The following is a 27,847-nucleotide window of genomic DNA, read 5'->3' on the forward strand; positions in this document are numbered from 1 at the left end:
TCCAGTCTGATCTGGTCAGTGGTTTTGGGTGCGACCACCTACAGAGACAAGAAATGACACCAAAGGTACAGACAACTACACACCGCTGGAGTCACCAGAAAGAAAAGTGAAACAGTCAAAAGTCTCTGATGACAGAAGTGAATGAAGTTAAATTCATGCTAAAACCTTGCAAATAAAGCACGTTTTTGCACGTTTAAAATTGGATTTTTAAATATATAACACTTCACAGAACACATTTGTAAACAGTAAAATTTCATGAACCAGCTCCAAAAGCTGTATTTTTACAGATAAAAACTACAGCCAGTTTATCAAAGTATACATGGATGCATCCAAATCCAATGAATCACTGAATATTTAGCGGTGTACACAGGTGAGCCAGTGGACTCTAGATGGTATTGGATAAGAGAAATCAGACCAAGTAATGTCCTCGTGGAGTCAGAGTCTGGTAGTGCATTGGTCAGCATTAAACACAACCAGTCAGAATCTAGACAAGATATAATATTGGAGATATCACATAAGCTACAAGGAACAAAGAGAGCAGAAGTAGAGGCTAAAATCCTTTAGGTCCCAGCACACAGAGGAATTACAGGCAATGAAACGTCGAGTAGGTGAGGCAAGAGTGCAACAAGAAAAGAACAACTATCAAAATCTGTCACATATAGTAAAGATGAGATTAAACATATAGTCAGAGATGAACAAGAAGTAGCAGAAGCATTGGGATGAAGTGTCCCAGCTCAGCCCCCGTAGAGAGCAGGAAGAACGTATCCAGGAAGAGGGTTACTGGGGACTCCCAGCTGGGACAGTTATCATTACATTCAGGTTTGAGTCAGGCCTCCATCTTGATACTCGTGGAATAATAACAGGTTACACACTCAGACTTAGACTTACAAGCTTCCTCTTTTAAAAAGTTTAACATCACTAATTCTGTAGTTATTATCCTAGACAGACAAATGATCATACTTAGGGGGTCGTCTAATTATTAGGTTAAAATCTAGGTTATGCTGCTATAGGCCGAGGCTGCCGGGGTCCAGAAACATGATTAAAAAATTATATCATCCAAAAATATAATCCAATAATTGCTGTGTAATTCTGAGAGGACAAAAGTGACAATAGACATCAATTACCATCCAACTTCCAAAGAATAGTTTGATTTTCACAAAAATTAACAGTTTTAATTGATTTTTTGTTGTCAGACAAGCTCTCACAGAACCAAACAGGACTACTGGGCCCCGCTGCCTTTTCCTCAAACACCCAATCAAACTCCCTCATATCCTTGCCACTCTGTCACTTTTAAAGCCAAAACTCCTCTTTTTTGTTCTCTCTTTCTCCCAACTGATTTGCAGAACTCCCTTAGTAGGATGACCTCTTAAATTAATCCAGTAATAATCAGCTGGTCGTTGCTTCCTCCTCAGCCACAGTGGCATTTCTCCTGCCTCCACCTGGAGCGTGAACACAGGTGAAGTGTAGGCAGGCACATTCCAAGTGTTCGTGCCTGGATCATATCCATCTATCCAGTTAGAACTGATTGGTGTTCCATAAACTGTGCTCCCATAGTTTATTCAAGACCTCATCAAACGATGTCATGGATATAAATTCAGTGAAAAGAAATCTCACCACTTTTTTTTACATGTATTCACCACCTGACTGATCCCTCCAGCTCAGCCTCTGATCAAAGTAAATACCAAGGAAATGGAAACACTCAAGCCTTTCTAACACATTCCCATCCATCTTTAAATTGCACTCTCCAATCATCTTCTTGTAAAGAACATTACTTTTGTCTTTTCAGATGAAAACATAAAACTTCATTTATTCCCCATCTTTCAATAATAGCCACATAACATCGGAGTATTTGTGAATATATTGTTGATCATTTATGACAATAAGTAGGGCATTTCCTGCTCCTCAGCAGTGTACCATTTTCAGTGGAGTATCGCCTTAATAACTCTGCTCTGACCCTCACTGAGAGTTCTCATTTAAAAAGAACCCAATAAAACATGAATAATGGCTCCATTGATCAGAGTCGTTGGGAAATGTGGCCTTCAAACTGGGTGAGTGGCTCCAGCACCAGGAACATCTGAGATCTCTGTCCAGAAGAGAGCAGCACTGGGAACAGCTAAGATACGGTGCAGCAGCCTCAAGTTCCCAGGCCTCTGGTAGAGGACCAGAGGAGGAAGAGAGCACCCCAGAGAAAATGGAGGATTGGGGGATTTTCTCTACTGTACATAAAGATGGAGACAACATCAAAGCAAAAGTGTGATTTATGAGCGATGCAGTTTAGTCATACAAACACGTGAAAATCAACTGTTGAATTACAGTCACAAATCACCATTTTTAAAAAGCATAACTAAAAATCATTTAATTCAAAACATGCCAATTCATGAAGTTTATAAAGAAGAATCTTCTGTTGGCCTCTTCAGGAGCAGGTGCCTTCTGCTTTCGACAACAGCCTGTATTTGACGTGACTTTGGTGCTGTGGAGGAACCATCTAGACACACATTGGAAATAAACTTAGCACTCCAAAGAAAGAAACAATAAATATTTTACAATTTTGTGACAATTATATTATAAATGTTCTTCTGACCTCTCTCACAGGTGCACGAGACTGGACATAATTTTGGGTCTGGCTACTGAAGAAGTCCTGCTCTGTGGTTTTGGACCATCTTTGAATATGACAATGATGATTATTATGAGGATCAGATTATTTTAACAATAAGATGATGCATGACTTTCCAGACTTCATATAGAGGTTTTAACTGCTATTAATAAATATTTAGTGATTTCAGACGACATAGAGATGAAACCATTAAAAGAAGAATAAGATGAGCAGGGTTGTGTGCGGTCCAGCTCAGTGGTGGTGAAAGTTCTGATTTAAAGGAGAGGCCAAACAACCTCTATAAATACAGAGGAGAGCCCAGACTTCAGGACAGGACTCGGCTCTTTTCTTGCAACGAAGCCAAAATCAGTCGTCTGACCCAACTGAATCTGCCCTCATGCACCAACGCTGCTGCTTCGCAACACTCCAATGAACTTTTCTTTGCAACTCAAGAGATTTTTGGAAAATCAATTTTTGTCCAAAATGAACACTGTAATCATGCAAAAACAGTGACAATAATCTTTATAGGTCAAAGTAAATTGAGAGTGGAAATTTTGCTGCACTTTAACAGCATTTGATGTTGTTGTGATAGTTGTTACAGAACAAAATGAGCAGACACGTTCATTAAGTGTTGAGATGTGTGAGAAGAAAAATGAAGTAAGTAGCAGCACTGGAGGTGTGAAAACCAACTCATTCTAGAGATAGAAAACATCAGCTTAAAAAACCCTTTCAGCTACTGAAATACACCCCTACAACAAGTATTGTGTACAACCACGGAACTCTGTGTTGTAGAACCAGTTAATGATCAATAAATGTGTCCACACACCAAAATCAGTCGTCTGACCCGACTGAATCTGCCCTCATGCACCAACGCTGCTGCTGCTACACCGTCTTCATTCATCATCACCTCCAGCAAGACTGACACACAGGAGAGCTGAAAGCTGTCATATGGACTCACCTCCAGAGGCAGACAGTCAGAGCGAGGACACACACCAGTAATGCAGGAACACACACGAGGAGATATAGAAAATTCCCCACTGGGTTAGAACTGCCTTCTGCACAAAACCATGTGTGAAAGGATTAAAACATCAGTGAGAGCTTTAAACAGATGAGTAGCTCTGTCTTCATCTCTGCCTACCTTCACCTTCAGGTCCCTCAGACACAAGTAAATTCCACACAATCGTCCTGACACCAGTGAGAGCTGCTACACTGCAACGGTAGTATCCTGCATCATCAGGCTGAGCATTCAGAAGCTTTAATGTTGACTGGGAATTAGTGTCAATGTTCATTTGTAATCGATCAGGAGGCAAATCTGGGACTTTACTTTTTGTTGAATGTTGATAAGCAAAGATTTTTTTCTTTATACCACTCGGTGAGTGTTATATTTTCCATAGTTACGTTGCAGTTGAGGGTGACAGTTTCACCTCTCACCACTGTTAAATTTCTCTGCTCAGGTGGAATCACCCCTAAGAGTGAAGGAAACAACCAGTCAGTAAACCTGAAATTAAATGCAGATGAACACAGACAGCACAGACAATCACCTCTACTGCACCTGCAAAGACTTTCCACATGAACAGCTGCAGAATGAAGAGCAGAGCTGCCGGGTTCAGATGAAACATGCTGTTCCTCAGAGAGACAAAGTCAGAATGCATCTCTCACTCAGCCTTTGAAGGATTCTACACTCTTTAAGTAAAGGAAGTGATATTTTAACTTACGACTCACAAGTCACGTGACGGTAAAGGTTGCCATAGCACTTGTGGTCAATGTTTAACATGTTGCTGACAAGAGGGAAACAATATTTTATAAATAATGAATAAATGTTGTTTATGTCTGTTCCACAACAAGGGAGTCAGGGCTGATGGGCGGTGGAAGGGAGAACAGAACTGAAGCAGGAGGCCAGGAGTGACTGGTTGGTTGGAGAGACAATAGCACAAAAGGGATCAACAACAAGCTGGCAAAGGATGGAGAAGGAGCGGGGGGGGGGGGGGGGGGGGCATGACCCTGGATCAGAGGGAGGCAGCAGAAAGGATCCAAACCAAGTATTTAAAGAAAAACCTGGGACTTGTTTTTACGTTGAACCAAAGATGAGCTGGGAGAGCTGGAGGAAGACGGCAGGGTTTCTGTAGGTCGAGCCACCAGGCCCAGGAGCCCCGCTGAGGGCACACAACCTACTACCACAGCCAGCTGGAAGACTAAGCAAACACACAAGACAACCTGCAGAATGCCATCGGCACACCAAGGGCTGTCATAGTGGTGGTCCTGAGGAGAACCGAGCCCAGCCAGGGAAAACCTGAGGGAGAGCTGAAGGAGGGCTCAAGCACACAAGGTATAGTCCACTTAGTTACATTGAGGATGTCACGTTCGAGTTAAGGAGGCCAGGACCCAGATGCAGAGTGTAAAACAAAAGGTTCTTTATTGCCAAAAAATGCAAAGAGAGACAGTTCTCAGAATGAAGGATCGAATCAAGTAACAACAAAAAACTCTAAGGAAGTAGCAACTCCATCCATCCATCCATCCATCCATCCATCCACTACCGCTTATCCGGGGTCGGGTCGCGGGGGCAGCAGCCTAAGGAGAGAAGCCCAGACTTCCCTCTCCCCAGCTACCTCCTCCAGCTCATCCGGAGGGATCCCCAGGCGTTCCCAGGCCAGTCGAGAGACATAGTCTCTCCAACGTGTCCTGGGTCTCCCCGGGGGTCTCCTACCGGAGGGACATGCCCTGAACACCTCACCAGGGAGGCGTCCAGGGGGCATCCTGACTAGATGCCCAAGCCACCCCATCTGGCTCCTCTCAACGCGGAGGAGCAGCGACTCTACTCCGAGCTCCTCCCGGATGACAGAGCTTCTCACCCTATCTCTAAGGGAGAGCCCAGCCACCCTACGAGGAAGCTCATTTCGGCCGCTTGTACCCGTGATCTTGTTCTTTCGGTCATTACCCAAAGCTCATGACCATAGGTGAGGGTAGGAACGAAGATCGACCGGTAAATCGAGAGCTTCGCCTTTCGGCTCAGCTCTCTCTTCACCACAACGGACCGGTGCAGAGTCCGCATTACTGCGGATGCCGCACCGATCCGCCTGTCGATCTCCCGCTCCATTCTTCCCTCACTCGTGAACAAGACCCCGAGGTACTTAAACTCCTCCACTTGGGGCAGGATCTCCTCCTTGACCCGGAGAAGGCACTCCACCTTTTTCCGGTCGAGAACCATGGCCTCGGATTTGGAGGTGCTGATTTTCATCCCAGCCGCTTCACATGCGGCGGCGAACCGATCCAGTGATAGTTGGAGGTCACAGGCCGATGACGCCAACAGGACCACATCATCTGCAAAAAGCAGAGACCCAATCCTGAGGTCACCAAACCGGATCCCCTCAACACCATGACTGCACCTAGAAATTCTGTCCATAAAAATTATGAACAGAATCGGTGACAAAGGGCAGCCCTGGCGGAGACCAACCCTCACCGGAAATGAGTTCGACTTACTGCCAGCAATTCGGACCAAACTCTGGCACCGATCGTACAGGGAGCAGAGCAGACAGCCATATCAGCAGGCCCGACACCCCATACTCCCGGAGGACCCCCGACAGGACCCCCTGAGGGACACAGTCGAATGCCTTCTCCAAGCCCTCAAAACACATGTGGACTGGTTGGGCAAACTCCCATGCACCCTCGAAGACCCTGGTGAGGGTGTAGAGCTGGTCCACTGTTCCACGCCCAGGACGAAAACCACATTGCTCCTCCTGAATCCGAGGTTCGACTATCCGGCGGACCCTCCTCTCCAGTACCCCTGAATAGACCTTACCAGGGAGGCTGAGGAGTGTGATCCCCTATAGTTGGAACACACCCTCCGGTCCCCCTTCTTAAAAAGAGGGACTACCACCCAGTCTGCCAATCCAGCGGCACTGCCCCCGATGTCCACGCGATGTTGCAGAGTCGAGTCAACCACGACAGCCCTACAACATCCAGAGCCTTAAGGAACTCTGGGCGGATCTCATCCACCCCCGGGGCCTTGCCACCGAGGAGTTTTTTGACTACCTCGGCAACTTCAGCCCCGGAGATATGAGAGCCCATCTCCAGGTCCCCAGGCCCTACTTCCTCACTGGAAGGCGTGTTGGTGGGATTGAGGAGGTCCTCGAAGTATTCCTTCCACCGATCCACAACATCCCGAGTTGAGGTCAGCAGCACACCATCACCACTATACACAGTGTTGACAGTGCACTGCTTCCCCTTCCTCAGACGCCGGATGGTGGTCCAGAACCTTTTCGAGGCCGTCCGAAAGTCGTTCTCCATGGCCTCACCGAACTCTTCCCATGCCCGAGTCTTTGCCTCGGCAACCGCCGTAGCTGCACTCCGCTTGGCCTGCCGGTACCTATCTGCTGCCTCAGGAGTCCCACAGGCCAGTAAGGCCCGATACGACTCCTTCTTCAGCTTGACGGCATCCCTCACCGCTGGTGTCCACCAGCGGGTTCGGGCATTGCCGCCACGACAGGCACCAACCACCTTGCGGCCACAGCATCGGTCAGCCACTTCAACAATGGAGGCACGGAACATGGTCCACTCGGACTCAATGTCCCCCGCCTCCCCCGGGACATGGTCAAAGCTCTCCCGGAGGCGTGAGTTGAAGCTCCTTCTGACAGGGGACTCTGCCGGGTTCCCAGCAAACCCTCACAACACGTTAAGGCCTGCCAGGTCTGTCCGGCATCCTTCCCCACCATCGGAGCTAACTCACCACCAGGTGGTGATCAGTTGACAGCTCCGCCCCTCTCTTCACCCGAGTGTCCAGAACATGCGGCCGCAAATCCGATGACACAACCACAAAGTCGATCATCGATCTGCGGCCTAAGGCGTCCTGGTGCCAAGTGCACATGTGGACGCCTTTATGTCTGAACAAGGTGTTCGTTATGGACAATCTGAGACGAGCACAGAAGTCCAATAACAAAACACCACTCAGGTTCAGATCAGGGGGGCCGTTCTTCCCAATCACACCTCTCCAGGTCACACTGTCATTGCCAACGTGAGCATTGAAGTCACCCAGGAGGACGAGGGAGCCCCCAGAAGGAGCACTCTCCAGCACTCCCTCTAAGGACTCCAAAAAGGGTGGATACGCTGAACTGCTGTTTGGACCATAGGCACAAACAACAGTCAGGATCCGTCCCCCCACCCGAAGGCGAAGGGAGGCTACCCTCTCATCCACCGGGGTAAACTCCAATACACAGGCACTGAGATGGGGAGCAACCAGAATTGCCACCCCTGCTTGTCGCCTCTCACCATCGGCAACTCCAGAGTGGTAGAGAGTCCAACCCCTCTCAAGAAGACTGGTTCCAGAGCCCTTGCCGTGCGTCGAGGTGAGGCCAACTATATCTAGTCGGAACTTCTCAACCTCGCGCACCAACTCAGGCTCCTTTCCCACCAGAGAGGTGACATTCCATGTCCCTAGAGCCAGTTTATGCAGCCGGGGATCAGACCGCCAAGGTCCCCGCCTCCGGCTGCTACCCAAAACACAATGCACCCGACCCCCTTGGCCCCTCCTGCAGGTGGTGAGCCCACGGGAAGGGGGTCCCATGTTGCCTCTTCGGGCTGTGCCCGGCCGGACTCCATGGGCAGAGGTCCGGCCACCAGGCGCTCGCCAACATGCCCCACCCCCAGGCCTGGCTCCAGGAGGGAGCCCCGGTGACCCGCATCCGGGCAAGGGAAACTTGGTACCGATGTTGTTATTCATCATCAGGAGGTCTGGGCTACGCTTCGTCTGATCCCTCACCTAGGACCTGTTTGCCATGGGTGGCCCTACCAGGGGCATAAAGCCCCAGACAACGGAGCTCCTGGGATCATTGGGACACGCAAACCCCTCCACCACGATAAGGTGGTAGCCCAGGGAGGGGAAGTAGCAACTCGTGATGGGCAAATGATACCGAGGCTTTGGAGCTTGTGTCCCTCTTCTGAAGCGGAGGAGTGATTCGAAACACCGGTGTCACGTGACCGAATACGTCTGAAGCTTCGAACGTCATCGCTGTTTCCCTTCGCGCTTCATTGCTTCAAAATGTTTCGAAGTCTTTCATTGGCTCAGTCTTTCAGTGCGTGTCATTGGCTCATGGAGTTTCAACGCATTCTGAGACAGATTTGAGTGGTTTGATGGCATACCAGCTATATCAGAAGCATTATTATGCTTCAAAATTGTTGGGTTGTGAGGAGATAGAGATTTGGAGAGTGAGAGTATTTTGGCAAGTTTCATGGAGAGTACCACCAATAAGTGACGTTCTAAAGTTTGGGATCATTTTGATCTCATAGCACCAAATAAGGTATAATGCAGTTCATAGCGTACATTTTATGTTTCCATAATTGAATTGTATTTTTAATTTTTAAACGGGTCTCAAAATTACAATTGCTTGTAGGTGCAGTGTTTGCAATTCACACAAGAGTTGTCTTACAGCAACAACACATCATCTATGCTGAGACACTTGCGTGCTCGGCATGACGACAATCATGACCCTGTCAACACTGGAAATCCTGACAGTAAGCTAAATATATACATATATATACTGTATATATGTATGTGTGTGTCTATTTATTGTTGATGTGTTGAAACATGAGTTTTTTATTCAGTCATTCATTGTCTTACTGTCTCTGTCACAGATATTTGAAAGAACAAATTCTGACAAGAGCTGAGGATCCCTTGAAGTACTGGGTGGCACAAAAGACTTTAAATCCTACGCTGTGGAAACTTGCAAGTATCTGTGCATCCCAGCATCGTCTGTTCCCTGTGAAAGGATATTTCCCAAAGCTGGGGAAGCTGGTCAGCCAGAAGAGGAGCAGACTGAAGCCTGCAACGGCAGAAAAAATGATATTTCTCAATAAAAACCTGTGAAGAGGAATTAACTTGTCTGCTTCTGTGAATAATCATTCCAACTCAAACATACAAGCCCCCAAATGACAAACCATTACCTTTAAAGGTTTTCCTTAAAAACACTTCACACACACAAAAACAATGTTCTGAATTCAAACACCATGATCATTTGCAAAGTAGGAAGGATCTCTCATCCTGTTAGGGACTTTTAGTACAGTTGTTAAATAAATCTCAAATTGTTCAATGAACCCTAAACCAACACTGAACCCTTAACATAATTTGCATTTATTCTTTAGGTTAATCTTGAATGTGTTTTAGGGTAAGGGAGCGAGCATCTGCATATTTTATTGTAAAGACGATATAATCATTATTTGGTATGAATGAACCAAACGCCTGGATGAGCACACAATGAACTTTTATTGGTGTCATGGGATTGAAACAGCGCCAGTGCTTCAGTCGTGCTCTTCAGAGGTTGCTATGGCTTCAGTTGTCCACCAGATGTCACCATCACTGAAGTCTTGAAGCTTTGAATCTTGTTCGGCTCAATGTTACGAAAGCCTCGGCGCTTCATGAAGCTTCACTTGCCCACCACTAGTAGCAACAGAAAAGCGAACTAAAAATCACCATGAAATGGGAAAAACCATCGGGAAAATGTACAACTGAAAACAGTGACAAGGCACTGACACAACTTACTACGCTGGAGAATAACAAGGGATAACACGAGTCGTGATGTTCCCTCTGACACGGGGCTTCGAACCACGCCCCAAAACTCGGTCGAGTTTTCAGAAGCGCTGTTCGGGAGCTCGCCTCAAACCACGTGACTGATGACGTTTGAACCACTTCACTGCTTCGTTCATTCTGAATCAGCTGACTGGTTCTGTTCAATGAGCGGGGCTTTGAACAATTGGAGGGTCTCAGTTGTGTTTAAAAATGGATGAAACCGCGCAAAACGTTGCCTATCTGGTCAATACCTTCTTGGATTGATCTGATTAGCGTTCGTATTGCTTTCGGTTTGCTTTCTTATTGCTTTGCAATGGAACCAACCAGGAAGAGATCTCAAGTCTGGGACCACTTTGAAATGGTGCCGCCGAACAAGGTAAGTGTTACAAACGTATTTTTCAACTCTTATTCACACAGTAACAAATAATAAACCACACACACATCTCATTTTTAATTTGCAGTGTGAAGTGTTTGCTTTGTTCCCGACATATAATAACAACACGTCATCAATGATGAGGCATTACCGAGCCAACATGAGAATGAAGCTGGTGGTGCTGCTGTGATGACGTTTTCCATCAGGTGAGGGGGTGCTGTTCCAGGCAATATTAAGAGTAACTTTTAAACTTTACTGCGCAGGTTTGGGTGTATAAAATTAGTTAATTAACTAAATTAATCTTGTTCTGCTAACTTCCATATTTTATGTAGCAGGAAGCAGGAGCTTGATGAAGCTCTAGTGGATTTCATAGTGAAAGATTCCCAGCCTTTCACTGTGGTGTCTGATCCTGGCTTCCGTGCTCTGGTGGCTAAACTGGATCCCACATGCACCCTTCCATCAAGGCAGACAGTTAAAGCCATGGTGGAGAGGAGGGATGTGGAAGAAAAGGAGAAGGCCAAGGCAGCCCTGCAGAATGTTGACAGTGTCAGCTTGACCGCAGATATGTGGACTTCCATCAACATGGATGCGTATCTTGCTGTCACCTGTCATGCTATTCATGCAGGTGAACTCTCCACCACCCTGGTGGGAGTTCGGCCTTTTCCTCTCAGTCACACAGCAGAGAACATCGCTGGAACTGCTCGAGAGCTTTTAAGGGAATGGGCTCTTGAAGAGAAGGTGAGGTGCTTGGTGACTGATGCTGCAGCAAATATTCTGCGGGTGCAGCACGCCGTCTGCCTGGCTCACGCACTAAACTTAACTGTCAAAAAGGCCATGGATGCTACTCCTGGGCTAGATAATATGAGATCAAAAACGAGGCGGATGATCACCTATTTTAAATCAAGCAGCACCACCGCTAAAGAGAAGCTGCAGCAGATCCAGGTGCAAATGGGCCGTCCTGTCACAAAACTAATAATTGAAGTAGACACAAGATGGAATAGCACCTATGAGCTGCTGCAGCGTCTTTATGAGCAGAGGGATGCAGCTGCAGCTGCTCTGACCGCTCTGCCCACAGATTTGGACCTATTGACTGCAAATGACTTTGAGTGTGCATCTGAGTGTAGGAAGATACCGTCACCTTTTCATGCTGCCACCGTAGAGCTCTCACATGAAAAGAGGGTGTCGGGATCAAAAATAACACCCCTGATAAAAATGCTGAAGCATGCTTTGAGTGAGCTGATGGCACAGAACTCAAACACAATGGCAAAAGACCTTGGCATAAACCTCAATAGAATTATGAATGATAAACTCAGTGGAATAGAAACCACAAGCATCTTCTCTTTATCATCATTACTTGACCCAAGATTTAAAACACTCGGATTCCAAAGCCCTTCAAATGCCGAGTCAGCTGTGCACCGGTTAAAATCGGAGTGTGCGGCATTGTTGTGGAATGCACCCACCCAAGAGGACCCGCCATCCACTTCAACAGCACAGCCAGAACCAGCTGCTTCTTCCCAAGGTACAAAAATTATAGAATTTGGATCAATAGATTTATTTGCATTGATTCATGTACAGACTAAACTTTATGTAATGTTTTATTTTGAGTCATTGATCCGTGGAAGCTGTTGGACAGGGATGCTGAAGAAGCAAGAGCGTCCAGGAATGCCACCGCTGATGCATAGTGGAGGTGCAGCAGCGTTATCTGTCAGCCCCTCCACTTGAACGATCACAGGACCCTCTGGTGTACTGGACAACAAACAAAGCCCTGTACCCAAACCTGTACCACCTGGCAAACCAGTATCTCGCAACACCAGCATCCTCTGTGTCCTGCGAGAGGGTGTTTTCTTAAGCTGGGGAAATAGTTTCAAAAAAGAGAAACCGCCTCAAACCCTCGACTGTGGAGAAACTGTTGCTTTTAAAAAAAAAAAATGCACAGCGCACCTTAGGCCCATACCCCCCTGTTCCTAAAATATATAGAAAAATAATACAACATCAAAAGTGCACGCTTGCTGGGTCATCAACCTTTTGCATGGCTGCAGTACAATCAATGCGCCAGCAGATGGCCCCCGCGTTCGAAATGATTGAAGCTTCGAGTAATAAACCAATTTTCAACACAATGGTTCAAAACCCATCACGGACAGGGACAGGAAGAGGATGGACAGACTGGTAAGGAGGGCCAGCTCTGTCCTGGGATGTCCCCTGGACTCGGTGGAGGTGGTGGGAAACGGGGGATGATGGCTAAGCTATCATCCATGTTGAACAACACGTCCCACCCCCCTACAGGACACCCTGGCAGCACTGGGCAGCTCCTTCAGTGAGTGGCTGCTCCACCCTCGCTGTGTGAAGGAGAGGTATCGCAGATCTTTCCTGCCGGCTGCTGTCAGACTGCACAATAAACATAACACCCGCTAACACAATCTGAATATTATATATTTGATATGTATATTGTATTCACCCACCCTATGTACAGGTACATACAATATACATATCAGAATATTATATATTCTGATATGTATATTGTATTCACCCACCCTATGTACAGGTACACAGAGGCCGATTATCCATTTATCTGGATTATTGTAAATATACATCCTCTTTGTATATTCCAAATCCTGTTCTATTTGATTTTATCTTATTTTTCTCTGAGTGCTCTTGCTGCTGTTGTTGCACTGTAATTTCCCCGTGTGGGACAATAAAGGATCTGAATCTGAATCTGAAAAGGGTTCGAAGCCTCATGAAGCCTCATTTGGACATCACTAGATAACACAAGGTGAAGGGCTGGAGCTCTGTGGGCTGTAGCTCTCTGTGGGCTGGAGCTTTCCACATGCTGAAACATGTGGAACAATCCGGCACCAGAGACAAAGAGGCTGAAGTAGGAGCCAATTAGGCAGAAGGAGCTGCAGGAGTGCCAGAGGCTCAGCTCCCAGAGATCAGCCCGCCCCTAAATGCTGCTCCTGCAGGTAGGTAGAGGAGGAGGTGAGAAGTCTGAGGGACAACCAAAACAGAACCACAACAGAGGACATGACCAGCACGCTCAGATTTCTCCCACTGAGAAAACGCTAATGTCAGTGAACAGAACCACGTGTGGACCAGAAGCCGGACTCAGACCTGTTCAGCTGTACTTTTTTATTGCTGCTTCAACAGAGGTGGAACTTTTAATCAATAAACTGATTCTATGTTACATGAACCCTTTAATGACAGCAATCTAAGTAAATTTCAATCAAAATACAGAAAAGCATAAATATTTAAGACAGAAAGAAAAGGAAAAACCGTTGTACTTGTAACTAGTATTTAACACCTCAAACGGCCGTTCTGTTCTGAAGGCCTATAGACCGTAGATTGAATTGAGCCTCTCCACGTAGCGACTCCTCTTCCTGTTCTCTGGCCAACTGGTTGTTCTCATCTGTGGTTCTGTGGTCACCTGCAGAGACAAGAGACATGACACTAAATGCACGTGCTTCCTGAGGGACAGAAGTAAAGCACTAAAGCTTCTAAAATATATGAATAACCACTGACCTCCCCTCCTGAACCAGGTTCAAACTGATCCTCTACTGGATTCTTTGACAACACGCGTTTTCTGAAGAGACAGAAAGTGACAATTCCATCTATTAGTGATACACTTAACTGCTGGACAGACAGTTGCAGAGTTTCCAGCTGATTCTACACTCACTTTTCACACATATGGACTCAAATGCAACCATTTAATCAGCCTTTAATCTTTCTTTGGAGTCCTAAGTTTATTTCCAATGTGTGTCTAGATGGTTCCTCCACAGCACCAAAGTCACGTCAAATACAGGCTGTTGTCGAAAGCAGAAGGCACCTGCCCCTGAAGAGGCCAACAGAAGATTCTTCTTTATAAACTTCATGAATTTGCATGTTTTGAATTAAATGATTTTCAGTTATGCTTTTTAAAAATGGTGATTCAACAGTTGATTTTCACGTGTTTGTATGACTAAACTGCATCACTCATAAATTTTGGTGCTGTGGAGGAACCATCTAGACACACATTGGAAATAAACTTAGGACTCCAAAGAAAGAAACAATAAATATTTTACAATTTTGTGACAATTATATGATAAAAGTTCTTCTGACCTCTCTCACAGGTGCACGAGACTGGACATAATTTAGGGTCTGGCTACTGAAGAAGTCCTGCTCTGTGGTTTTGGTCCATCTTTGAATTTGACAATGATGATTATTATGAGGATCAGATTATTTTAACAATAAGATGATGCATGACTTTCCATATTTCACATAGAGGTTTTAACTGCTATTAATAAATATTTAGTGATTTCAGACGACATAGAGATGAAACCATTAAAAGAAGAATAAGCTGAGCAGGGTTGTGTGCGGTCCAGCTCAGTGGTGATGAAGTTCTGATTAAAGGAGAGGCCAAACAACCTCTATAAATACAGAGGAGAGCCCAGACTTCAGGACACGACTCGGCTCTTTTCTTGCAATGAAGCCAAAATCAGTCGTCTGACCCAACTGAATCTGCCCTCATGCACCAACGCTGCTGCTTCGCAACACTCCAATGAACTTTTCTTTGCAACTCAAGAGATTTTTGGAAAATCAATTTTTGTCCAAAATGAACACTGTAATCATGCAAAAACAGTGACAATAATCTTTATAGGTCAAAGTAAATTGAGAGTGGAAATGTTGCTGCACTTTAACAGCATTTGATCTTGTTGTGATAGTTGTTACAGAACAAAATGAGCTGACACGTTCATTAAGTGTTGAGATGTGCTGAGGAGAAAACTTGAAGTAAGTAGCAGCACTGGAGGTGTGAAAACCCAACTCATTCTAAAGATAGAAAACATCAGCTTAAAAAACCCTTTCAGCTACTGAAATACACCCCTAGAACAAGTATTGTGTACAACCACGGAACTCTGTGTTGTAGAACCAATTAATGATAAATAAATGTGTCCACACACCAAAATCAGTCGTCTGACCCGACTGAATCTGCCCTCATGCACCAACGCTGCTGCTACACCGTCTTCATTTATCATCACCTCCAGCAAGACTGACACACAGGAGAGCTGAAAGCTGTCATATGGACTCACCTCCAGAGGCAGACAGTCAGAGCGAGGACACACACCAGTAATGCAGGAACACACACGAGGAGATATAGAAAATTCCCCACTGGGTTAGAACTGCCTTCTGCACAAAACCATGTGTGAAAGGATTAAAACATCAGTGAGAGCTTTAAACAGATGAGTAGCTCTGTCTTCATCTCTGCCTACCTTCACCTTCAGGTCCCTCAGACACAAGTAAATTCCACACAATCCTCCTGACACCAGTGAGACCTGTGACACGGCAACTGTAGTATCCTGCATCATCAGGCTGAGCATTCAGAAGCTTAATGTTGACTGGGAATTAGTGTCAATGTTCATTTGTAATCGATCAGGAGGCAAATCTGGGACTTTCCTTTTTGTTGAATGTTGATAAGCAAAGATTATTTTGTCTTTATACCACTCAGTTTGTGATATATTTTTCATAGTTACGTTGCAGTTGGAATGAAAAAGCAACACATTTTTACTAACTTGTAGTCTTTTTAGCTGATAGATGTGTGGCAGTAGTATCTTCTCTGGAATGAGAACCAACACAATAAAAAGTCACACGTGGTCACAAAGTGTTGTTTCAGTGATTTTGTGCAAAATACACACCGCATAAGCTACCAGATGTACATCACTATTATGTTGTGGTGAGCTAAATCATTCCTAATAACTTCAAATGAATCTGACCCTGACCTTTGGCAGAAGATTTGTTCTCTCTTTCTACCTTTAGGATTTATATCAGCACTATCAGCAAAGACAAATTTTAGGCTGCCCTTTTAACGAAACATTACATTTGAGACTGAACTTCCCCTTTTTAGGCAAGAGGGAATGCCACTATTTTTATTAGGGTTAACCGTGCACAAATTATTATGGCACAGCATCTGATGATTGAAGGCATTGAAATATTATGATCAGTATAATATATAGATAATATATAAACTATAATTTGGTATTAAAGCCCTTTTAAGATCTCCAATAACACTTACTGTATAATAAACATTTTGATTGTGTCTTCATTTATAGAGGTCAACATGTTAAATATACATTTGTAAAAACAAAAATCATTGGTCATCATTCACGCCTAAAAAACAGAATGAAAGGTTTGTGGCATCAGTGTTTTAAAAATTCAATCCTTTATTTAAATAGGTAAAAGACTCGGTGAGATTAAAATCAGCCTGATCACGAGGACAAGTTACATCCACACATTCAACAACAATAAAACGCCAGAAACATGCGATAAATCTATTTTTAATAAGAATTAAAAAACATGTACAAAACCTAACAGAAACTTTAAAATGGACTGAAATTCTTCCAAAGTGGTCAGTTCAAGTAGTCTCAGATACTTCTGGAACTCGTTCCAGGACCAGGACCAGCAAATCTGGTTTGTGTTAGCTCTCGGAACCGACAAGTGTAGATATAATGAGTGAGAGTCTCTACACATGTAGCACCACAATTAGGTGGGAACCACCCCAATAAAAAGTTTGTTCTCGGCTTTGGAGGATCCAAGTAATGAAAAGCATCATTTCACATCATGTTGCAACAAACAAGAAAGAATAAAAAGACAATAATCAGTTATGGGAATAAAGTGCAGCTCAGCAATAATTTTAATTAAATACCATAGCCTGTTGAATAGGAATACATTGTTGATCTTTTAGAAAAGGTATTCAAGGGTGTGAAAGGGTTAAACGTGAACCAAACCAGAGGAATCACTGCAAGCTTCATCTCAAAGGGAGGCAGATTCCTAAGGACAAAGTTTCATTAATTTGAACATCAAAAATACACAAAATGGAGACAAAACAAACAGCATGAAACACACAAATAACTCATACCGCTTCTATTCCTGCTGGAACTTCTCTAGTGGTTCTCTTTGGAGTGCTGGCCATTGTTTGGACTGCTTGCCAGTGCCTGAGTAATGGTATGCTTCATAGACATGTACATGTTACTTTGATTGTATCATATATACTTATATTTACTTGAGCTTGTGTAGTGTTGTTGTAAATTTTACCCGTTAAGTTTCCCAGATGTGCAGAGGAACAGGATCACAACCACCTCAGCAATAATTGAAATTAAAATGCCAAACAAGGTCCAACAATCCGTACAATGACCTGTAGATGACATGATTCAAGACATTATAATGTCAGAGTAAATGGTGACACTTTAAGCTAATACCCAGTACAAGTGTGTTTCCGGTAGGTTCTAATTCTCCGGGCATCTGTGTGCCAGGCTCGGTGAACAGTAATGCATGAATCCATACGTGTCACAATTTAAAAAAAGGTTGTGAGGACCAGCTGATGCAGATGCTTAAAATATCATGTTGCTACAACTAATCAATCTAAAATAACTGTGTTTCAATACATTATTAAATTGAAGCTGAATTATTGAAACAGCAAAGATGTCTCAGACACAGAATTTAACCAAGTTTTCAAAACGCAGAACATCTGTGACAGAAAGAGGTTTTACCAGTTAGAAACATGTCACCAGATATGCAGGATGATCACACAAAATCCAAAGGTTGCTTTTTTCAGTATTGCACCCTTTAGGGACGTCACTTCCACCTCAACGTTTACAATAATTACATTCAATTCTGGGAATATTCACGTGTGTGTAGATATGGTCAACTAGATTAGCAGGAATAGTGCATGTTGTTTAAAGTTCCTGTCATGTTTCTGGGTAAAAGACTGTCTAAAGCTCTATGAGCTTCAGGGCCTGGGTGAGTTCTCCGCTGTGTTCATGTCAAACACAGAATAAATGGAAACTCCACAGTGGAAATAAAAGCTGAAGACTGTAAACCAAAGCTCACCTGCATTATTGTGGACATACAGGCGGCCGTACTTTGAGCCGTATTCGTTAGAAGCCTCACACTGGTAAAGGCCATTCAGGGATGCATCCATGGTCAAGAACTTAAGTCTTCCATCTTTAACAGTGACAGACGACTCTGGCCATGAGCCATCAATCCTGAAAACATCAAAATAAACCTCAATATTGAAACAAGAGACCAGAAAGTTACATTTTGCTTTCTCTTAGACGTACCTATATTTGAATTTAACACAATTAATCATAAATGTTTCAGTTATCCTGTGATGGTGATTGAAGAAATGTGATCCTTTGACAGCTCTAATTTGTTAATGACATATACTATTATATTATTATTATTATTATTATTATTATTATTATTATTATTATTGGTAGAGGTAGAGAATTGTAATTGCCGGGTCATCATGCCGTGGGGATAAAGTGGGGATAATTTCCAGTCCGTCCTCAAACCTTGAACGCCTCAGAGTGTTCTGAGCAACAATGATTGTGATGCCATCCTTTAGTTTCACAGACCCACAGTCACATTCATAACCCACTATCTGTTCCAATATCGCTCTGACCACCACTCTGGTCTTAAATGGATAAAAGGTTCAGAAGGAACAGAGGACATTGATTGCCTGAACCAAGCTGAGCAACAGACAGCAGAGCAGCACCTACTGGTGCTGAACAGGTAATGTTAACCCTGTAAAAATGCACAAATACTGGGGCAGACCATGATGCCCCAGCACAAATGTCCCACAGGAACCCCCCTTCAGCATAAGCATGTGAAATAACATCACCCAACTAATGTGACAAACGAAACATATAACCAAGCTTTGCCTTGCAACTGCAGACAAAAAGCTGAGAGTGAGACCTCCTCAGATGCTGAGTACTTGTCAAACAGACACATAATGACCTAACTGGACATGAGCAGCTTGTCTCACTCTGTCTGAGAATAGGAGACAGGATGAACCCACCTCCAGTACTTAATGGTCTGAGGACTGAGCACCTTAGATAAAAAGGCAGGGTAAGGCCAGAGTAAACTCCCCAAGCTAAGGTAAACAGTCATTACTGACAAAGAGAGCACACATATGGCAGAACGGAGAGCAAGAAGAAAAGCAGGTTTGATTGGAAGCACAAGAACAGGGTCTGAAAGCCATTAAACAGACCAAAAGAGAGTAGATAGAGCTTGGAGTAAAAGGTTAAGGTACAAGAAACAATGAAAAGGTGCAGATCAGTGAGTGACAAAAGAGAACAGTGCCCTTGCGTCAGGAGAAGTGCTGACCTCAGGAGGAAAGAGAAAGAAACAAAATATTCTCAGGAAAATCCCGATTCTTAGGTCTTATGAGCACGGGCTACCACTGGCAGATCTGAAAAGAAGAAAAGATCTGATGCTGGTGAGCTGATCAACAAGGGCTTCAAATCCTCCAGATCAGCTGCAGGTGTGGCGGTGTGGGGAGGAGGAGATCGGAAGGAGGGACAAGATCAGAAACCGGTTTCAGTACAGATGGAAGGTGGGATGCAGCTTGTGGGAGGAGGAAACTTAAGGTGCACAGCAGAGGGGTTCACAATCTGATCCACTTCAAAGGGGCCGATGAAATGAGGAGCCAGTTCACAAAGGGGAGGTGGTCAAAAGTGTGTGAACAGCTACACACTTTGGCCTGGCCAACAGGAGGGGCCCAGAGTTCTGCCCCGATTGTCCTGCTTCTGGGACTGCCGAGAGTTTCGCAAGCGGCCAAACACTACCAGAGCGCCATACGTTGGCTTGCACAGAGGCAATGCAGCCTCATCCTCCTGAACATCAACCCCAGGGGGCTGATCCCCCAGGGTAGCCATGAAGGGAGACACCCCAGTGACGGTGGACACAGGAGTTATGGGCACAGTCCACCAAAGGCAATAAAGAACTCCAGGAGACAGGCTGTCCTGCCGAGACACAGGATGACAGGTGAGTTGGGAGGAATGTCCTCACTGCAGAACATCTTAGCAAACCGACTCCAGAACAAAAAGCCGGTTGAGAGAAACATCACTGGAACCTGGGTCAGTCTGTTGCATCTCACACACCTTCTTTTGGACCAGGAGGCAGCACACACAAAACAGGAGGGGCCCGGTTCCTGACAGGAAGGGACCTGGTCAGTAAGGTGAACTCAAAATGACCCAGAAAGTGTGCCCGTCATGCTTGCTGAGAATTCAGCTGCTTCGGGTTCCTGAGGCAAGGATCTTGTGATCAGTTCATATCATGCACAGATGGGCAGATCTCTCTAGCCAGCGTCTCCATTCCTGCAAGACCACCACAATGGTGAGTTCTCAATTTCCCACATCATAATCTTCCTCAGCCGTCGCTTGTCACTGAATAAGAAGGCACAGAGATTAAGCTTCTGGTCCGTGTGGTCTCATTGGGAAAGGACGGCACTGACCCCGATGTCTGAAGCATCTACCCCCACGATGAACTGGTGGCTGGGGTCCAGAGGGACAGGAGGTGAACAAGGACTTCAAATGGATGAATGCTGTTCAGCCTTGTCGGTCCACTGGAACGGCTTGAGGGTAGATGTCAGACACGTCAAAGTAGCCACCACCTTGCTGTAGTCTCAGATGAATTGACCGTAGAAGTTTGTGAAGCCAAGGAAACGCTCAATGTACATGAAAAGGAATCTATTTAGCATATCCCTCAGCACATCGATGAACAAGGACTGGAGGCATTGTTAGACCTAAAGGCATAACCTGGTAAACCAAGTGGCCAAGAGGCTTATCGAAAGCCGTCTTCCACTCGTCTCATTCTTGGATACAGATGAGGAGATGGCACTCCTCAGATCAAGCTTGGTGAGAAATTGTGCCTCATGAACGGTGCCAGAGTTAGGGGATATTTATTCTTCACCGTGATCTCATTCAGGCCCTGGTGGTCACTCTACCACCGCAGAGGACCATCCTTCTGCTGCATGAAGAAAAGCCCCACTTCCACAGGTGAGGATGAAGGGCGGATCAACTCAGCTGCCAGAGAACCCAAGAATCCCTTAATCACCATCAACAAGTCTCAGATAACCAACTCTGCCAAAAGAAAGAAAAGACTCAAGTCCATTTGCTGCTTTGTCCACAAACCTCTTTCACACTGACTGATGGACAAGACTACTCACCGCCATTGATGCAGATTTCACCTGCCTGTTTCCAGCATGCTGTTACTATTAAGCAATGGAAACGAGGACTTCCAGTGACCTAGCTCATGGCAGTAATGAACCATCTCTCATTGTTTTCCCTTGTCCCTGTCTCTAGAGACCACAGGCTCCTGCACAGTACCCAAAATATTCTGAAGAATTTGTTTAAATTCAGTGGCAACTTCTGCAGCTTCAGCAACAGTTTTAGTGAGGGACTGAAGCACGATGACCTGGGTTTAAATGATGGGCACCCTTCACAACCTGAGACACCCGAGGATGCTGGCCTAATGCTACACCAATAAATCCCTTGTGAAATGTGGAATGAAACATACAATTGAATGGTGCTCAACACATTGCCCTCGTCCAAATGAGACAACAGAAAATGCAGAACCTTCCATTCAGGACAGGTTACATGGTCAACATTCACCCAGTCGTTGCCATACTCTGCAGGCCATTGTGGCTGGTATATTAGGAGAGGATTTGACTTTATATTACTTAACTTTACATAACTTTACATTATTTGAACATTGTTTCACATGTGTGAATGTATTCTTGCACATATATTATTGCATAGCTTTAACACGTCTTAATGAACAGTTATTATCACACAGGTTTTTAATGTAATTATTGCACATCTGTTCATATACATGTTAAACTTCAACACTCCGGTTTAAATGTGCTTATTGTGGTGTTGGACAGCAGACCTCAATTCACAGAGACACAAGGTGCCTGCATCACACAGAGTCAATTTTAAGGTGGAATCATTATGGTATGTCAATTTATTTTTGGTTTCCAAAGTAAGAAACTAAAAGAGGACGAGCTGGAACTTGTCCCTACTTTCATAGTGCAGGGATTTATGATCCAGGTCATGGTCACAACGTAGTTTATATAAAGCCTCAAGAATAGGCTACGAGGGCATTTATTCATCCAAGTCCATAGTGACGGTGAGAGTGAGGCTGAACCTGATCAGCCATTATCAATACTGGCCTTTTTCATCAGACAGGAACAAGGTTTTTCTTTGAGAGAAATGAACAGATGTTGGTTGCAACCACTCTACCTGGTCCAGACAATCTCTGGCTTTGGCTTGGCAGCAGTGTCACAGGAAAAAGAACCATCTGGTTGCTCATTGATATTCACTTCAGAGGGAGGAACTATAAAAACAAAAAGGCTGTGTTACTGCTGCAAGTAAAAACATACAGAGTTCATTTCAGAACAATGGATCACCCTTTGCATGGCTTCCCTCTGGACTGAGGCACGACATGTACCCTATTTACTAATTATGCTATATTTACTTAATTACTATGATGTGTGAAGAACTTCTGTCTTTTTAAAAAGTGACATATAACAAGTGTTATTATTTATTGTGAGTGTAGTAGAAAAGTCAAAGGATAAATGTGTTGATGCATTGCCAACTCTTCAGACTTCATTTATGCTGTGATTGCACTAATAATACTGTAAATCCATGTTGCCACTCAGCTGTGACATGTGTGTAGTGACGTCACATGAGTTAGGGTGTAAAACATCCCACAGATAAGGGAACATACGGGTCGTGTTATCTGCTTCATCACTCTGGTTGACAGTGACTCACTGTACAAACACAGGCGCTGTTGAGAGCAGCTGCCCTTTTTCACCTTAACTGTCGTTTATCTGCACCTGCCACTGAATAAAACGGTTGTTGGAGTTCGTTACTTATCTACACGTTACTTTTTTCTTTCGTGGTGTTTCAAGGACACAAAGCTGACGGATAAATGTGTTTCCTTTTTTAACTGGCGTTGCGAAACCACAGGAAACGGTTGGAGGCGTTAGAGATAAATTAACATGTATTTTACATGTATAATAAAAATAAGCCAGCCAGGACTGCAGCTCACTGTGTTCCCTAATTTGACAGGAAACAAAGTAAAAACTCAAAAGATTTCAGACTTTAGCTTAGTTCTCTTTACAGTGTAATATACATGTGGCTCAGGACTACAACACGGTCTCATATTCATTTTTAAACATCTGTGCTTGTGAGTGGACCAAGACATGAAGAAGTCACTTGTTTAAGCCATTAAATAATTTTTCACAAAGGCGCCCACAAGTTTCTCTAGAAACAGGGGTCGGCAACCCAAAATGTTGGAAGAGCCATATTGGACCAAAAAAACAAGAAACAAATCTGTCTGGAGCCGCAAAAATTAAAGCCTTATATAGGGCTCATAATAAAGGCAACACATGCTGTAAGTGTCTATATTAGCTGCATTAGCCTACTTTCCAAATGATAAGTAGGCTACAAATACATAATGAGCATTCATGATGAAATGTTTATTTTCCCTGCAGCATCCTGGAGAGAATGAGGCACCACGTGGCCACTCTGCTGTACGATGACGCTTTAAGTTTAACTTCCATTATAATGAGATGTTGAAATTAAATATTTATTATACACATTTATACAGCATTGGAAAACTTTAAGAATGATTGTCACGTTATTCCTCCTACAGAAATTATATTAAAACAATTTCCATTTTCATATTTTTGAAAAAGCTCCAGGGAGCCACTAGGACGGCGCCAAAGAGCCACATGCGGCTCAAGAGCCGCGGGTTGCCGACCCCTGCTCTAGAAGAACATGCTGGTCCACTAAATAGGTTCAAGGAAAAGAAAAACAAAGGGATGCATTAGTAAATACATGGTCATTTGCACAAAGTTTTAATGTCTCTGAAGCACAACAAGCTTGAAGTACTGTCTCAAGGCTGACCTGTGCTCGTTGGGCTTTAAGGCTCTTGTGCATGTATTTATCCAAATATGATGTTTGGTCTATTTCTGAAACAACAGAGTGGAATCTGCCATATTTTTGAATATTGATTCACCATAATCCACAGATACAATGACATTAATCTCCTCCAAAATGTAATCATTTGACAGCCCACTGTAAATCTAGTTAAAAGAAAAATTAAGACATTTTAAAAAGGAGAGAGGTCTATTTATAGTGATTTGAAGATTTATTTTACCACAACTGGAAGCTTCTCTGCATCTAACACAATAAACAGAACATGTTCAGTTCTTTTACTACACTGTTCCTATCTTCACAATGTGAGGTAACAGTGTGAGTGAGAAATTGGTGTTTAGAGGAATATTAATACTCACAGTAAATCTGTATGGTGAAGGGCAGAGTTTGGTCTTTAGTGGCTTTACTGGTGACGACACACTGGACCAACTGCTGATCGAGTTCTCTGGATGGGACTCCAACAAGCGAGCCAAAGGTAGTTTCTGTTCCATTGTGGTGCTCAATAGCATTGCTAATAGTTGTGAGATCCCCTGGTAAATCACCAAAGAGCCAAGACACAGTTGCAGGTGGTTTGGAACCAGCAGCTGTGCAGGTAGCGAGGGAAACCTCCTTATCACCCAAAACAGGATGATTGTCAACTAGGCTTGAAACCGGAGGCACTAGAAGGATTACAGTTCACACCAATGTTAAACAAGTCACTTCAGAGACTGACTTTCACTCTCTGGCTCCTTTCACACATGCACTCTATTCCTGAAGTCGTGCACCAGATGATCGTTTACTACATTGTATTCTGGTTCATGCACCCACCATTATGATCACTGAGAGGGGACTCTTGAATTGACATTGAATTGTAGCTAGTTGGTTCAGTTTCAGAATTTTCTGGTGGAGCTGATGTTGAAGCAAACACAGCTCTAAACATTCTCTGGAGTGCACATGTGAGAGAGGCTTCAGACACACAAATATACATACCAACAACATTTAGAGATATCATTTTCTGCTGAGTTCCACTGGGGTACAAAGTGAAGGCACAAGTGTAGATTCCTTCATCCATCAGTGTGATGCCGGACAGCTCCAAAGATCCATTTTTATCATCAATGTTTCCAATGAATTTGACTCGGTCACCACCTCCATTTATAACTTTTAGTCCAGATCCTGGTGTAATGGTAACGAATTCTGAATCCTGAGGGTGACCTCTAGTGCGCTTCTCCCATGATATCTGAGACACATTGTAATTGGTGTCGATGACACTGCACAATAAGACACCTGTTTCTCCTTGAATGACCGATACGTCCCTTCCAACCACAGACGGGGCTGAAAGATAGAGATAAAAGTCTCATTCAAATCTGATTTAATCAGCAACACACAGGCTGAAATGGAAAATGTCTCATGAATTAAATTCAACAGTTTTTCCTTATTCCACCATAATCGGTTGACACAAAGACATGAAACTTCATCTGACTCGCCGCAACATTATGAACCGATGATTTAGACCAAAATAAAGAAATTCACAGACTAACTGGGAAAAGAATGCAACAGATACATATGTTTGTTTGCGAGGTGGGTGGGTGTGGGTTCACATGTCAGTGGTCTGGCAGGTGGTTTGGAAGAAGGAAGGTAATAAATTCACCTGGAATAATGAAATAAATATAACTGTCTCTTGTTTCTGCATTCGAGTTGATGGTGCAGTGCTCTCTCACTCAGCAATGACGAAGAAGCGTTTGGAGTCACAATAATCTCCTCTTAACCGCTTTTCCCCTTTCGGGATAACGGGAGGGTGCACATACAGTGGTGGTCAAAAGTTTACAAAGTTTACACAGCCATGAACATAATGTCATGGCTGTCTTGAGTTTCCAGTTATTTCTACAACTCTGATTTTTCTCTGATATAGTGATTGGAACAGATCCTTCTTTGTCACAAAAAACAATCATGAAGTTTGATTCTTTTATGACTTTATTATGGGTAAACTGAAAATGTGACCAAATCAGCTGGGTCAAAACTATACATACAGCAATGCTAATATTTGGTTGCATGTCCCTTGGCCATTTCTACTTCAATTAGGCGCTTTTGGTAGCCATCCACAAGCTTCTGGCAAGTTTCTGGTTGAATCTTTGACCACTCCTCTTGACAGAATTGGTGCAGTTCAGTTAAATTTGTTGGCTTTCTGACATGGACTTGTTTCTTCAGCATTGTCCACATGTTCTCAATGGGGTTTAAGTCAGGACTTTGGGAAGGCCATTCTAAAACCTTAATTCTAGCCTGATTTAGCCATTCCATTACCACTTTTGATGTGTGTTTGGGGTCATTGTCCTGTTGGAACACCCAACCCACGCCCAAGACCCAACCTTCGGGCTGATGACTTTAGGTTTTCTTGAATAATTTGAAGGTAATCCTCCTTCTTCATTGTCCCATTGACTCTCTGTAAAGCACCAGTTCCATTGGCAGCAAAACAGGCCCACAGCATAATACTACCACCACCGTGCTTGATGGTAGGCATGGTGGTTTGGGTTAAAGGCCTCACCTTTTCTCCTCCAAACATATTGCTGGGCATTGTGGCCAAACAGCTCAATTTTTGTTTCATCTGGCCACAGAACTTTCCTCCAGAAGGTCTTATCTTTGGCCATGTGATCAGCAGCAAACTTTAGTCGAGCCTTAAGGTGCCGCTTTTGGAGCAAGGGCTTCCTTCTTGCACGGCAGCCTCTCAGTCCATGGCGATGCAAAACGCGCTTGACTGTGGACACTGACACCTGTGTTCCAGCAGCTTCTACTTCTTGGCAGATCTGCTTTTTGGTGCTCCTGGGTTGACTCTTCACCCTCCTGACCAGTTTTCTCTCAGCAGCAGGTGACAGCTTGCATTTTCTTCCTGATCGTGGCAGTGACAAAACAGCGCCATGCACTTTATACTTACAAACAATTGTTTGCACTGTTGCTCTTGGAACCTGCAGCTGCTTTGAAATGGCTCCAGGCCATGCTATGAAGCTCATGTCATTGACACAACTTTCTAAGTCTCCAAAATTGCTCATTCATGTTGCTGTATGTATAGCAGATTTGGTCACATTTTCAGTTTACCCATAATAAAGTCATAAAAGAATCAAACTTCATGATTGTTTTTTGTGACAAAGAAGGATCTGTTCCAATCACTATATCAGAGAAAAATCAGAGTTGTAGAAATAACTGGAAACTCAAGACAGCCATAACATTATGTTCTTTACAAGTGTTTGTAAACTTTTGACCACCACTGTATATCGCCAGCTCGCCATGTGACCCGCTATCCGCGATGAGAACAAATTATATCTCCATCATCACAAAACAATAACCCCTAATCTCTACCAAAATACATCGTGGACCTACATTCATGGCTTCTACAGTCACAATAGCAAATAACAAGCTGATACCTCCGACCGTTGTACCCAGGGTCATCAGGAAGCCCACCGCAAATATGATGAAGATGTTGCGGTAAAAACACATAATCAACCGACCATGGAGGAAACTTCCCTTGGTTTGTGCTTCTCTTTAACAGTACATCCGGGTTGGGGAGGTCACGCTTTCTTCAGGGTGACGTCACTTCCCATGATCGA

General features: G+C 44.1%; 1 protein-coding gene and 2 long non-coding RNA genes across 13 annotated transcripts; all 3 read right to left on the minus strand.

The window, feature by feature from the left end:
• Positions 1–1,787: 1,787 nt before the first annotated feature.
• LOC130535058 (nectin-1-like) lies at positions 1,788–27,826 on the minus strand. 10 transcript variants are annotated; one of them, XM_057049900.1, is made up of 10 exons: positions 27,665–27,824; positions 25,242–25,583; positions 24,632–24,931; positions 22,572–22,665; positions 18,376–18,530; positions 16,062–16,103; positions 15,582–15,678; positions 14,614–14,692; positions 2,372–2,485; positions 1,788–2,213 (listed from the first exon to the last, which is right to left on the minus strand). In XM_057049900.1, the coding sequence occupies exons 1-9, from the start codon at positions 27,735–27,737 to the stop codon at positions 2,414–2,416; spliced, it is 1,254 nt and encodes a 417-aa protein (XP_056905880.1). In that variant the 5' UTR covers positions 27,738–27,824; the 3' UTR covers positions 1,788–2,213; positions 2,372–2,413. The 10 variants fall into 10 exon arrangements, with proteins under 10 accessions (XP_056905880.1, XP_056905866.1, XP_056905873.1 ...); XM_057049886.1 differs by having other exon boundaries at positions 1,788–2,216; XM_057049893.1 differs by having other exon boundaries at positions 1,788–2,216; positions 2,368–2,485.
• LOC130535359 (uncharacterized) lies at positions 9,827–10,229 on the minus strand. The gene is made up of 2 exons (XR_008953093.1): positions 10,122–10,229; positions 9,827–10,041 (listed from the first exon to the last, which is right to left on the minus strand). It is a non-coding gene; the product is annotated as an uncharacterized LOC130535359 (long non-coding RNA).
• LOC130535330 (uncharacterized) lies at positions 18,585–22,565 on the minus strand. Of its 2 annotated transcripts, none has more exons than XR_008953088.1 (3): positions 21,497–22,565; positions 19,102–21,410; positions 18,585–18,839 (listed from the first exon to the last, which is right to left on the minus strand). It is a non-coding gene; the product is annotated as an uncharacterized LOC130535330 (long non-coding RNA). The 2 variants fall into 2 exon arrangements; XR_008953087.1 differs by having other exon boundaries at positions 19,102–21,488; positions 21,942–21,998.
• Positions 27,827–27,847: the final 21 nt, after the last annotated feature.

The sequence above is a fragment of the Takifugu flavidus genome, chromosome 1, assembly GCF_003711565.1.
Source record: "Takifugu flavidus isolate HTHZ2018 chromosome 1, ASM371156v2, whole genome shotgun sequence".
Taxonomy (NCBI): Eukaryota; Metazoa; Chordata; class Actinopteri; order Tetraodontiformes; family Tetraodontidae; genus Takifugu; species Takifugu flavidus.